Below are 14,241 nucleotides of genomic sequence, written 5' to 3'. Positions count from 1 at the left end.
CATCACCTGGCAACAGACAGTAACATTACAGCTGAAGTGTGTGGGTCCCTAAAGGGAAAGTGTAGTAAGGGACTGTCCAAATTTTCTGGGAGGGGGGTCACTGGAGGACTTCAGAGTGCTCGGAAATAAAAATGCATGACCCTTCCTCCGACAGAAATATATTTTCCTTTGACCCTCCCCAAGTGATCGGGAAAAAAAATTGACCCTCCTCCACCAAAAAGGCACTATTCAAAATGGTGTTACTCAAAATAAGAAGAAAACAACTTGAATGCGAAATTAAAATCGAGTCATCCACACCGTTCCTCATGTCGGTGTCTGTTCACGAGTTGCTAAATCTACCCAGAGCACCGCTGATTGGCCAGATGCTGTATATTCTGGATAGGCCAAGCACAAAGATCGACTGATACTGAGTCATACAAAACAGCTTGCTGAAGTCCGAAAAGCTGAAGAAACTATTTTATTTTGATTGATTCAAATTTGTATTACCCTCCTCTGGAGTCAAATTAAAAAACAATAACCCTCCCTTGGACTTAAAATGTAAAGAGCATGACCCTCCCCTGTTTTCCTCCAGTGACCCTCCTCCCATAAATCTCAAACGGTCCCTAGTTACAGCTGAAGAGTGTGGGTCACTGGAGGGAAAGTGAAACTGAGGCGCAACTCACTTGCTCCTCCCTGGCCTCGTGTCTTCCTTCCCTCTCTCTCTCTCTCTCTCTCTCTCTCTCTCTCTCTCTCTCTCTCTCTTTTTCTCTCTCTTCCTCTCCCTCTCTCTCTCCCTCTCTCTCCTCTCTCCTTCTCTCCTCTCCCTCCCCTCTCTCCCTCTCTCTCTCTTTCTCCCCTCTCTCTCCCTTTCTCTCTCTCTCTCTCTCTCTCTCTCTCTCCCTCTGTGGTGTGTGTTGTGTGCTCAGACATTTGATTTAGTGTGTTTCCTGTTTATACCTCAGTGTCACCCCCTTGTGTCAGGACGGCTGACAGCCTTTCAGCACATGGAGATTATGTGGAAAGAATGAATATGAACTGAAGAAAGCATTGTTGTTGTTTTTTACATACGTTACACACATACAACACACACACACACACACACACACACAGCTTGTTGGTGAGGGGAGGGATGGAGAAGGAGTGTGTGATCTGAGTTGGAATGTTGATCTGGATTTAAACTGCTCTCTGCTTACAAACACAACCTTAGGCCTTGCACACAGAACACATGCAGACACCACTCAGATTCTCACACACACACACACACACACACACACACACACACACACACACACACACACACACACACACACACACACACACACAAATGTTATCATTCCAGAACATCAAATGTTTGTATATTTCTGTCCTCTTAAGACACCATATTTCTGGCCTGTCCAGTAGTGAGGCAGACAGATGATGTCTTTCCAGGATTCTGAGCAGCACATCTGATCACGCCAGAGACCAGAGCGTTTTCCAGCATGTCTGAATGTATATTTTCCATGGGTCAGGCTCATAAGAGAGAGATTGTAAAAGTTATATAACCAGCCTATATCAGTTTTGCTTTTGCAGGCGGTAGCTATCCTTGAAATCCATCTAAATCCACTACTACTAGCTGCAGGGCCTGTGTACGGGTGGGGGCGGAGTCAGGAGGCAGAGTGGAACTGGCTTAAGGACAGGTACACACTTCCCCCTCCCCTCTGTAACCCTAGCCACACACACACACACCAGTTTGTCAGGTCAGGTGAGTTCCAGAGGCAGGGACAGGTGTAGTAAACGAACACAAAACATCGGAGTCACTAGACTCACAATGCCAGCTGTGACAGCAGTAAACTATCCAACATTAGTGTGGGTGGTGGCTGGGTGTGGGTGATTGCTGGGTGTGGGTGTGGATGGGTGTGGGTGATAGCTGGATCTGGGTGTGGGTGATAGCTGGATCTGGGTGTGGGTGAGACTAGGTGTGGCTGATAGCTGGGTGTGTGTGATGGCTGGATCTGGGTGTGTGTGATGGCTGGATCTGGGTGTGGGTGAGACTAGGTGTGGGTGATATCTGGGTGTGGGTGATGTTTGGGTGTGGGTGATAGCTGGATCTGGGTGTGGGTGATAACTGGGCAGTTTGAACTATGAATGCATCATGGAAGAATGGGACAGCGCAGAGTTACGTTCTGATGCTGGTGGATTGGAGTCAAAGGTGATGGCAAAGATGAGTGAGTCATGTTGGTGTACTCTCCGGTACGTGCTGGGAGTGAGGCTCTGGAGGGTGGTTCTTGGGGAGTGCTGAGTGAGATCTTGCAGAGGAGGAGAGAGGACCAGCTCTGGTTAGAGCGCTAGGGGAGCAGTGAGAAGCCGTAGGGTAGCAGGGAGAGGTCAGACGGGGAGACGGATGTAGTCCTCGACTCACAAGCTGGTACTCTACACCCTATACTGTGTATTACTGTGTACTCTACACCCTGTACTATGTACTACTGTGTACTCTATACCCTATACTGTGTATTACTGTGTACTCTACACCCTTCACTGTGTACTACTGTGTACTCTACACCCTGTACTATGTACTACTGTGTACTCTACACAATGTACTGTGTACTCTACACCATGTACTGTGCTGGACCTTGGGGGGTGAGAGGTGGAGGAGAGGCCAGCGAGGGGCCAGAAGGGAAGTGGCCAGGAGACATAGGGGGAGTGGCTAGGGGCCAGAGGGGAAGGGGCCAAGAGTCTTAGGGGGGAGGAGCCAGGGGGGGGAGGGACCAGAGGGTGGCCGATGGGAGCGACAGAAGCAGAGGTTTTGAGGTTCAGGCAGTGGGTCCAGGACAGGTGAGCACGGAGGTCATGGGGTCGTAAGTAGCAGAAGCTCAGAGGATCCAGTGATCTGCTGAGACTGCGGCTCCAGGTGGGGGGAGTGATTGCTTTGGGAGGGGCTTGATCGCTGATGGAGTTCAGGTGTGGAGGTGAGGGGCGGGGCTTGTCAGGTCAGGTGTTCTGGTCATCAGACTGTTTACTGTTGTTTCTGTGCTTCAGTGTGCACACTGAAATACATCGCATTACACACACACACAACCCCCACCACCACCCACACACACACACACACACTCAAACACACACAGGCTGGAATGTGAGCTACTCTTGGAGGTGTTCACCTCATGTCTAGGCTTGTTCCTCCAGCTCAGAAACACAAACAGGACTGTGTGGAAAAACACTTTTTCTGGCACAGAAAACCGTGTTCTTGTGTATGATCACTGATGAGGAAGACTGGCTGTCATGCTAAGGCTAGCGTCTCTTCTGGAGATCAGTATGGTTTATTCATTTCTTAAAGCTCTGCTGAACGAACAAGCAGTTTGTGATTTACAGGTCAGAGGTTAGACTGGGGGATCTGACCAACCAGCTGATGGACGGTTCCCCTGATTCCTGAATCAAACCTTATCTTAGATCTAAGATCATCTAAAATAATTGAATGTATGTTCAGTAATCTGATGTGAGATCTAAAATAATCTCACGTAATTGAATGCATATGTTCAGTAATCTGATGTTAGATTTAAGATAATCTCACATAACTAAATGTGTGTTCAGTAATCTGATGTCCTCTCTCTCGTCACACAGGGGGAGTCTGTGAAGTATTTCTTGGACAACGTGGAGAAACTTGGTGAGCCGGTAAGTCTCTCTGTTGGTTTGTAATGATGATTATTGTTTGTAATGATGATTATTGGTCATAAAAGGTTGTTTGGGTCACCTTGATGGCCTCTGGGCATTCTAGAAGACCCCACAGTGGCTGCCAAATAACCCCCCCCCTCTCTCTCTCTTGTCCTCTCTCTCTCTCTCTCTCTCTCTCTCTCTCTCTCTCCCTCTCTCTCCTTCCCTCTCTCTCTCTCATTCCCTCTCTCTCTCTCCCTCTCTCTCTCTCCATCCCTCTCTCTCTCTCTCTCTCTCTCTCTCTGCTCTTCATCATCTCCAGAATTACATTCCCAGTCAGCAGGACATCCTCCTGGCCCGTAAGCCCACCAAGGGCATCCACGAGTACGACTTTGAGATCAAGAACGTGCCCTTCAAGATGGTGGACGTGGGGGGCCAGCGCTCTGAGAGGAGGCGCTGGTTTGAGTGCTTCGACTGCGTCACATCCATCCTCTTCCTTGTCTCCTCCTCTGAATACGACCAGGTACACATGTAGCATGTAGGTAGGCATGTGAGCCTGCTCAATAGACAGATCATCAATAGGCAAGCTAACATCAACAACATCATCATCCTTAAAAACATCCTTAAATATATGGCCAGCTGCAGCAAAGTGTATTAAAAGCAGAACAGATCTCGGAAGGTACAGAGGAAGAGGAATGCATTTATTCCTAAAGACTCTAAAGGCAGCCCGATGAGAAGCCTCATTTGTACGTCTAGCAAGGGATCATGCTTCATTTCTGGATAGAAATAAGGATGACAATTCAGGGGTAAACTAGGGACTAGATCTGTTATTTTAAAGGGAGTGTGTTCATTTACTACTGATAAAAAAGTATAAGTAAACAATTCTAAGGTTAGTTCAACATCAGGGATTGTACATGTGGAGTAGATACCACTGTTGTGAAGGTCACGAAGAAAGGCTTGTTCATTAAAATGATTAAGGTTTCTTTTAATTAGATTATGAGGAGGGGTTCTTTTGACATGTGTATCACAAATACATACAATGGAACAGTGGTCACTAATACCCAGATCAAGAACTCCACTCTTTTTAAGGATTTTATCTCCTCTATTACAGAAAATTAGGTCAATAAGTTAAGATTTTAGGGGATTCTTTAAGTAAGGCCTAATAGGAACACTGGTCAATTGGGATAAATTAAGACTAGCCGTAACATCTTTAAAATAGTCTGAAGCATTTGTTAGCCAATCAATATTAAAATCTCCCATGACTATGATTTCAGAGTTGGTAAAGCGAGACAGTAGATCGGCCAAACGATCAGCAGAAGGGGGTCTATAGACACCAACAACAACAAAAGAATTATTAGACCCATTCTCAAATTTAAGAGCAAGAAATTCAAAACATGAGGGTATAGTCACAGTGAGTAAAACAAAGCCTATCACTTTTTTACAGGTTACAGGTTAAAACCAGTAATGGCCAGAAACGCTACTCCTTAGCCAGGTTTCAGTGATACCCGTTATGTCAGGTCAAACAGGTCAAAATTGTCAATAAAGCCCATTCCAGTGGCTATGCAGAAACCCTGTAGCCAATAGTGGATACTGAACAGATGGCTAAAACGCTTAAGTCCCAGAACTACTTGTTGTATCTTTGCATGTTGACTTTGTTGAGGCCTACAGATGAATAACCATATAGGTCACATTTACAGGTGTGTTACTGTTTTGTAATCTGTGTCTTCTGACTTTTACATCAGAAGAGGGTTAAATTCATATCATTACATAGAAGACGTGTACTTGCAAGTGCTGTACACTATATGGACAAAAGTATTGGGACACCTACACATACCTACAGGAGCCTTTATGACTTCCCATTCTAAATTCATAGGCATTAATATGGAGTTGGCTATAACAGCTTCCACTCTTCAGGGAAGGCTTTCTACAAGATTTTGGAATGTGTCTGTGGGAATTTTTGCATCCAGAAGAGCATGTCATAAAAGCTCCTGTAGGTGTAATGTGTACAGTAGGTGGCCCAATACTTTTGTCCATATAGTGTATATCATTCACATAAAATATTATTAGGATGGTCTGTACATTTGTTACTGATCAAGCTCTCCCCAAAAAATCCAAACAGACATATATGGTTATTCGTCTACCTATAGGCCTCTTTGACCTTGTGTCTGTCCTCAGATTCAGAAAGTGGTCACCTTCATCGTGAACATGTTCCTTGTCCTGCTCTCTTGTCATCTAACCCTCTAACCCTAAATAACCTGATAACAGGGCTTATAATGCCAAATACCAAACTAGTCCTTTAACCCCAACCCTCTTCATGTTCCCTGTCCAGCTTCTGATGGAGGACCGTCAGACCAACCGCCTGCGAGAGTCCCTCGACATCTTTGAGACCATCGTCAACAACCGCGTGTTCAGCAACGTGTCCATCATCCTGTTCCTGAACAAGACCGACCTGCTGGAGGAGAAGGTGAAGAGCGTGGCACTGGGGAACTACTTCCCCGACTACACCGGGCCCGAGCACAGCCTGGCCGACGTGCAGCGCTTCCTGGTGGACTGCTTCCGGGGCAAGCGGCGCGACACCACCCAGAAGCCGCTCTACCACCACTTTACCACCGCCATCGACACCGAGAACATCCGCCTGGTGTTCCGAGACGTTAAGGACACCATCCTCCACGACAACCTCAAGCAGCTCATGCTCCAGTGACCCCCCCGTCCTCCCTGACCCCCAGAACAGGACCTGAGAGAGAACAACGTAGAGGGCCGTACAGAGGTTTGATTTGGGGACCTTCGCATATTGAGGAGGATCTGTAACACTCCCTTCCGATTGTATGAATGTTTTTATTTGGGTTTTAACTCCCCTTGCGACGACTGCTTGGCTAATCTTCTCTGCGGTCGGCGGAAGCGGCCTATAGGAGGGAGGGGCTGAACCATGATGCTGGCTGGTGACAAGGACAGGAGCTAACGAACGCTGGATAAACACTGATGTCAGATCAGCCCTGTCTGCTGCCAGGCTCCCTCTCTGAGACCTCTCCACTGAACTGAGCGCAGCCCCGCGGCACCGTGGGACGGTACAAGGGAGGGAGAAGTACGAGACGTCTTTACAGACATGTCACACACGCGGCTCAATAGATTCAATCACTGTTCAAATGTGGCCTTTAGGTGTGTGTTTGTGTGTGCATGATACGGTCTTCCAAAGTCGTGCCTATGCTATCTTCCCAGTCAACTGTATCTTGTCTGTGATTTATGAAGTGTGTCTGTGAAATATGATTTACACAATTTTGTATTGTAATTATATTTCCTGATGGTAGAGAGGACATGCACATGCACCACTAATACAGTAGTGGAGTGCCAGGTAGTACAGGCAGTAAATTGTTTTCTCAGGGTTGAATGGAGACCACTGTTAATAATAATAATAATAATTATTATTATTATTGTACAAAAATATTATAATCAAATTATATTATATTATAATTATAATATTATAATCAAAGTGCCGATCCAGATACTGGATCGTGTCAGTCCGGTCTTGTAGCCTGTTAATCAATATTATCCATGGCTGTTATCCCTGTATCTGACCCTGGGGCCTCTCTCTCCCCCATCCCTGTATAACCCAGTGAAACAGAGTCCTCGTGAGTCCTGCATACTGTAGGTAGTGAGTTGTTGGTTAAACTCACTCCCTCAGTATAAATATTGTTCACCCACGCCAGTGAAGAGCTAACCCCGGGTTCGAATCCCACCCAGGGCACGCGGAAACGTTTGGGTTACACCTAGGGTTGCATTCTAATGAATGTCTTGTTAATAGATGTACAGAAATTTGAAATAGTTTGTGCTGATTTGGAACTTGGCATGATTTGCTTTGTTTCCTGAATATACAACTGTGTATCCATGTTGTTGAGAACGCACGTGTGTGTTCTCTTTCTCTTGTTCTCACTCACAGACTTACACCTGTAAGTAGTTTGGTATCATAAACCCTGCTATAAGGTCATTTACCATCATATACAACAGTTCATATAAATTGAATTGTGTGTACTATTGAGATATTAGTGCTCATTGCTTATGTCACAGGCTAAGCATATATATGTCCATATAAATCCATTATATGGTTAGTGACTTAGCTGTGACATGACCAAGGAGCACTAATATCTCAAAAGTGCAAAGTCTCAACAGTTTTATATGGACCGTTGTATATGATGGTAAATAACCTTATAACAGGGCTTATGATGCTAAATATCAAAACTAGTCCTTTAAATGAATTCAACAGCGTGGCTGTTTGGAGGGGCCTTACTGATCCGAGATCAACCGTGCAGGTTCAGGTAGGGTTGAAATGACTTGTCCATCGGCCTGCCACAAGCTGACTCCAGATCAGTGAAGTTGCTGCCAAACCACTCAGTGCTTTCTTTACTGGGACTGTTTAAATCAACAGTCAGGCGCACCTGTTCAGCCTCCTTGTACAATACTGAGCTGTGTCGCCACATGCGATATCTTTGGTTTGTTTCCATATGTAAATGTTTTTTTGTTATTAATGACAGATATTTGCTGTAAATGTGTTTCACACTTGGCCTTGCTTATATGATTGTGTTTTCTTGATATGTGCTTTTGTAATTAAAATCGGTTAATTCCTCTCACTTATTAGTCGAACCTCAATGCCACTCTTTTCCAATAAAAAAATGTTTTCTTATGGAGTGTGGGATCCCTCCAGTTCATTCATGATGTATGTATGCTCATTGCTCACAATAACACCCTCAGAGAAGCTTTTAAAGTACTGCCAGACGGGAGTGGGACTCTGGTCAGCCAGGTGCGCTTTTCTGTTGTGATGAAAAGAGGAGAAACCGTGGAGGTATTCAGAGAACTGTTCTGTTGTGATGAAACAGGACAGGAGGAACCATGGATGTAGGCTATTCAGAGAACTGTTATGTTGTGATGAAACAGAAAGAACCGTGGAGGTATTCAGAGAACTGTTCTGCTGTGATGAAACAGGAGGTAATTGACCGTGGATGTATTCAGAGAACTGCTCTGTTGTGATGATGAAACAGGAGGAACCGTTGAGGTATTCAGAGAACTGATGAAACAGGAGGTAATTAACCGTGGATTCAGAGAACGGAGGAACAGTGTCTGATTGGCTGATGTTGCGCAGCCGTATTATAGCTGCGATGTAACGCGTCATTGACCACGCCTCCTGACCAAACTAAGTAGTTCCGTTAAATGCAGTATAATAATACAGTATAATAATGTTTTCTTGTTGTGGAGTAATTCACGAGAATAAAAACAATGCATGTTGCATTCTGTGTCCTGTAGACAATGTTCATATGTGGAATAATCGAAATCCTAGCCTATATTTGCATTCAGGCTTTTCATCGTGCTACCCGAAGGGTCTTTTCTCACATGTAACTTACATAAAATATCGTATAATCCAATGCTCTGTAGCGACTGTAGGGCAAGAACACGTTTTGTACACAGCGCAGGTAGGTTGCCAATAACCTTTCTAAACAGTGCCTTTGTACAAGTTCTGTAAAGTTCTGGCCGTGCGACGTTCTGCGGTGTGTTTTGTGTAGAATAGTTATGCAGGCGGATATGGCTGTTAACTGCAGCTGTTGGAAGATTCGTTTAAAAAAAACAACATTGGTGCTTTTAGACTTCTGCCCAGATCTAACAGTTACAGCAAGCTTGCTATTACTAGAAATGACATTCATAAATCTTCTGTTTTGTTTTCTAGACATGTCGGAGGTGTGTCCATTCTGTCAGAAAACATTCAAAAGGCTCAAAGCCCACCTGCCCCATTGCAAATCGGCCCCTGCTGTCGCCAAGGCAGCACAAGGCTCCAAGAGCCACCCCATTGCTGCCCATCTGCCTGATGACATCACTTGCACGAAGACGTCGTCATCGTCACCCTCACTACTGACATCATCACCGTCCACAGAAACGCCAAAGAAGAGCAAGAAATCGTCAGCTAAGCGGACTGAGAAACCGTCATGGCCTCCGCCTCTCTCTGAGTCTCTCTCACCAGCATGGTCTTCAACAACTATGGTTCCTACAGCCAGGAAGAGTAAAGCCACACCAGCATCATCATTGTCTTCTCCATTACCATCTTCATCATCGTCTTCACTAACACCATCTTCATTATCATTGTCTTCACCAACACCATCTTCATCATCGTCTTCACCAACAGCATCTTCATCATCTTCACCGACACCGTCTTCATCATTGTCTTCACCAACACCATCTTCTTCGTCGTCAACTTTGATACCAACAAGTAAGAAGATAAAACAGAAGCTTGTAGATGAAATGAAGTCTTCCGCTGTGTCAACCTCTTCCCCCTCTCTCCCCACCTCTCCCTCCGTCACCAAACCCAAGAAGAGGAGCCTGCGTGCCCTGATTGAGGCGTCACAGTCAAAGCCAGTATCAGAGATACAGAAAGGAACCCCAGCCTCCTCACTGGCTCTCCAGCCACCCCCCGCCCTAGAAGCAGCTCTACACCCTCTCTCCCCTAGACCCCTGTCTGTGATGGATGGCCTGAGTCATCTAGTCAGGTCCGTCTCTGAGCCTGAATCCAAAGCCACCCGAACCACAGACGTTGACGCTAAACCTGTGTTTGACCCCGTCCTCATCACCGTCAACCCCAAACTCAAAGATGTCATGACGAAGAGGGAATCGCAGAGAGAAAAGGCGAAAAAAACGTTGCCTCGGACAACTACACCATCCGTTTCCCAGGATCCTTTGCACAGAATGCTGGAGGATCGGACGCTGCAGGCTCTGGGTGGTGACGTTGCTAGGGCCGATGATGGAAACCGTTTCTGGGATGAGCTGGAAGCGGAGAGTAGCAGAGAGGTGCTATCATGGAAGGGGGCGGAGGGGCTGGGTATTGATCAAACCAGCCCAATGCTCCAGGAGTACACCAGCTCAGATGGCTATAATGCTAATGGTCGCTACAGCAAGACGTCCATACTGGACCATATGCAAACCACAACCACTGTAAAGAGCACCGATCATGTGTACGCCAAGATAAGCACCACAGAGCCGGTCAACGTTGACCTTAGTCGAACCACAAGTGTTCCCCTTAGTCTTCAACGTCAAACCATTGCCCTGTTATCTCCCGTGGCTAACCCAGTCCCGCCCACCTACAACGGCTGCCAGGCTAACATGCCCTCGCTCAACAGGACAGGTAAAGGTAACGAGACGACAAAGACCACCCTGCGTTCCGCCCTCGCAGCATCAACGACAGGATTCCTTAACAAGGCCCCGCCCCTCGACTGTCCCTCTTCCCTACCGTCCGCCCCGCCCTCTGATGTCCTCAACAGCGTTACCGTAGAGACGGGGGGCGTCGTCGGTCAGAGACGGACGACAGAGCGGCTGCAGCTGGACACCCGGGAAAAGAGCCGCGTCGCAGAGCAACAGGCTGGAGGTTCAGTAGTTCAGGATAATGACATGGCATGCTCACTGGGATTTCTCTATTCAGTTGTTTCCCTAAATTGTCAAAGCTGCATGCATGTTTTCATTGAAAAAGACTACTCTGTGTGTGTGTGTGTGTGTGTGTGTGTGTGTGTGTGTGTGTGTGTGTGTGTGTGTGTGTGTGTGTGTGTGTGTGTGTGTGTGTTGGGATGGGGGGCGAGTGTGTGTACTGTGTGTGTGTGTGTGTGTGTGCGCACGCGTGTGTGTGTGCGTGTGTGTATGTAAAGGAGCCGTAGGTGGCGTGACTCAGCGGACTCTAGGGGACGTGAGACTGAGAGAGCTGCCTGGCTGGCTAGCCGACAAATGTCCCAGCAGTCCCAGAGAGGGAGTGGAGGCTCTGCATAAAGGTCAGAGGTCACACACTCATCTCATAAATACAAGCACATACAGCTGTCACTGCATCACTTGTCAGTTTTGCTTGCCCTGCCTCACTGGGTTAGATCTCGGGTCCTCTGGCTTCGTTTACACTGATACATTTTCGTTTTAAAACGCATAACTTTACTACTTTTACACCTAGCGTCCACACTACCCTGGCATTTTAAATCCTGAGAAACTGAGTCTTTTGAAAAGCTGACCCAGTTTTAGTTTGAAAAGTCCTGATTGCGTTGTAGTGTGAACAGGTGGAAACAGAGAATTTTTAAAACGTTGACGCCTTGACTACCAAAACAACCCCTAGCTAAATCCACAGACTTCATCAACAGGGAAGGAGAAACATTTGAATGCCGGCTACAAGCGATGTGTGACTTCTAGTACTGTATCGTCATGGGCGTTGTTATCAAAGGGCATAGTGTGCACCATGCGTGGATATTTGACAAGTCGAAATTGAGCGGTGACCTAAAAGATGATATGTTTGAATTGAGTTGTGTTTATGAACGCATTTACGAAGACACGTCACTTAGCCAGCTACACCCACGGAAAATCGAGCAATTTGATGCGGGTGGTTGGTATTTCAACTGAGAAGTTTAAACAATTCAACTTGGTTAAACAAAGACTGTCATCTATGAGTCTAAGCTACTGTGTGTGTGTGTGTGTGCGTGTCATGATTTCAGGCTGGCAGTGGTACTACAGGAGATATATAGATGTGAAGAGAGGTGGAGTGGGAGGTGTGGCCATGCTGTTAGCGGGATACTGCGTCCTCAGCTACATGTGGAGTTACCCGCATATTAGTAAGTGCATTAGTGTGAGTGTCCAAAAAATAACGTTCAGCACATAACTGAAGTGCTATCACACATGTGATAGTCCAGTGACAAGATTATTTGTTTTAATTTCTGTTTTCTCTTTCATCTTGTAGAGCGAGATCGCTGGAGGAGGTACCACTGACAGAGCCCTAGACACGCTGGACCCCAAGGTAGACCAGGGTCAGGGTTACCAGGGGTACACTACAGAATGGAACCTGTCATGGAGGAGTAACGCTGGAGCCCTATGATAGGCCAGGGCCAAGGTCAGGGTTAGGGTTACCAGGGGTACACTACAGAATGGAACCCGTCATGGAGGAGTAACGCTAGAGCCCTATGGTAGACCAGGGTTAGGGTTACCAGGGGTTCACTACAGAATGGAACCCGTCATGGAGGAGTAACGCTAGAGCCCTATGGTAGACCAGGGTTAGGGTTACCAGGGGTACATTACAGAATGGAACCTGTCGTGGAGGCAGGGAGCACCTGGTGTGCTGTGGAGATTGGATTTGTTTTATTTATGCAGGGAGATCCATTGAAACCAAGGTCTCATTTTCAGTGCACCCTTTCTACATTTAGGGGAAAAAATTACAATGATAATTTACAAGTGAACAAAACAATTTATATGAAAACTAATAGCTTGCGTTCACAGTCCTCAGATGGATAGATTGACAAACATTAGAGACAGGCTTGTATGTTTACATGTGCAGCTGCTCTCTATACTGTAGATTTAATTTGTCACAGTGAATTAAATTTCATATAGACATACCACACATGTATGAATAATTTCTGATGTATTTGTTTCCACACAAATGTATTAAGAGTATCTGATGTATTTGTTGTTATACATTTATTTTCTTGTTAAAGAGGGGAGAATACTGTGCAAAATACTTTATGAATTGATTACAATAGAATCAATGAACTTGTAGGGCCCATGGCTGATGAAAAACCAAGTCAACAGCACCATCATGTGTGCATAGGCCTGTTAAGATTTGCTGTAACAAACTACCCATAGTGTCCACCAGGTATCACTCTTGAATTGCTTTTCATTTGTAGTTTTAGTAGGCAGTAGTATGTCTGGTGCCTAAGTAGTAGTGCATGTCTATTGTGTATAATATATTTGGAGGGCTATTCAGAGTGAAGCGTGAATGATGGCAACAACCCTTGTGTGATTGTATTCAAAAGGAATTTATTATTAACTTCTCACTTTGTTGTTGCAGTGAACACATTAACTAGAAATGAAGGGCTGACTGAATTTAAGTTCTCTTGGAACATTTCTTAGCCAACAGAATAAAAATAACTTCCTTTATCTTGTTTTACATTCTTTTTTTCTCCTTACAAAAATTATAAATATTTTGTGTTTCACGTTTTGATTTTTTATACAAAAAAAAGATACACAAATCAAGTTGAGAGTGACACATTCAAGAAGAAAACTCAATGAAAATAGGGGCAAAAATATTTTAAAAAAACAAACAGGAAATGTACATAAGCACAGTAAATCATCACATCCTTTGTCACCCATGTGTGCACACGCCAGTTACACCACCAACAGTGGCATCACTAACTCACACCATTTAGAGATGTCACTCTATCAAACCCAGACCATTTCATAGGTTCAAGGGCATGACATCATAATTGTAATTTTTCTATCACATCCAATTGGTCAACCTCAAATGAAACACTACACCCCCTCAAGGTATATGAAACAAGCAGTGTAGCATGTGAGGAAGACTTCTGAGACACGGCCCAAACCAAGAGCAGCTGGGTTTCTCTCACCTGTCAAGGACTGTCTGAGGAATGTGGTTGAAATGCAAAGTGTGCTGTAAAGGCCACTCACATGCAAGCACAACAACAGGATAACAGACAGATGTTTCTGCAAGGCGTTCAGTCTGCTCCCTCCTTAGTTCAGACACACAGGCTCCCAGAAACACACACCTTCCTACTGGGCTCCCAGACACACACACACCTTCCTACTGGGTTTGGTTCTGCTGAGAGGGAATGATGGAGGGAAAACAGGAGGGGG

General features: G+C 45.6%; 2 protein-coding genes across 2 annotated transcripts in view; both read left to right on the top strand.

The window, feature by feature from the left end:
- Window positions 1-7,067, top strand: part of LOC311324209 (guanine nucleotide-binding protein subunit alpha-13-like) — an 8,818-nt gene extending 1,751 nt beyond the window's left edge. The window contains exons 3-5 of the mRNA XM_084456616.1: window positions 3,574-3,624; window positions 3,926-4,126; window positions 5,933-7,067. Of these exons, the coding sequence (XP_084312742.1) occupies window positions 3,574-3,624; window positions 3,926-4,126; window positions 5,933-6,304 (624 nt within the window). The 3' untranslated portion in view covers window positions 6,305-7,067. The remainder of the gene's footprint in view (window positions 1-3,573; window positions 3,625-3,925; window positions 4,127-5,932) is intronic.
- A 2,592-nt stretch (window positions 7,068-9,659) lies between these two features.
- Window positions 9,660-13,501, top strand: LOC311324091 (uncharacterized protein). Its single transcript, XM_084456475.1, has 4 exons — window positions 9,660-10,999; window positions 11,274-11,393; window positions 12,096-12,212; window positions 12,338-13,501. The coding sequence occupies exons 1-4, from the start codon at window positions 9,883-9,885 to the stop codon at window positions 12,364-12,366; spliced, it is 1,383 nt and encodes a 460-aa protein (XP_084312601.1). The 5' UTR covers window positions 9,660-9,882; the 3' UTR covers window positions 12,367-13,501.
- Window positions 13,502-14,241: the final 740 nt, after the last annotated feature.

This window comes from Borostomias antarcticus, assembly GCF_949987555.1.
Source record: "Borostomias antarcticus genome assembly, chromosome: 22".
NCBI lineage: Eukaryota > Metazoa > Chordata > Actinopteri > Stomiiformes > Stomiidae > Borostomias > Borostomias antarcticus.
This window is presented reverse-complemented; position numbering and strand designations above follow the sequence as displayed.

Coding starts and splice junctions, on each gene's coding strand:
- LOC311324091 (XM_084456475.1), top strand. CDS start 9,883: ATGAAGTCTTCCGCTGTGTCAACCTCTTCCCCCTCTCTCCCCACCTCT. Junction 11,394..12,095: donor AGTGGAGGCTCTGCATAAAG/GTCAGAGGTCAC, acceptor TCATGATTTCAG/GCTGGCAGTGGTACTACAGG. Junction 12,213..12,337: donor GTGGAGTTACCCGCATATTA/GTAAGTGCATTA, acceptor TTCATCTTGTAG/AGCGAGATCGCTGGAGGAGG.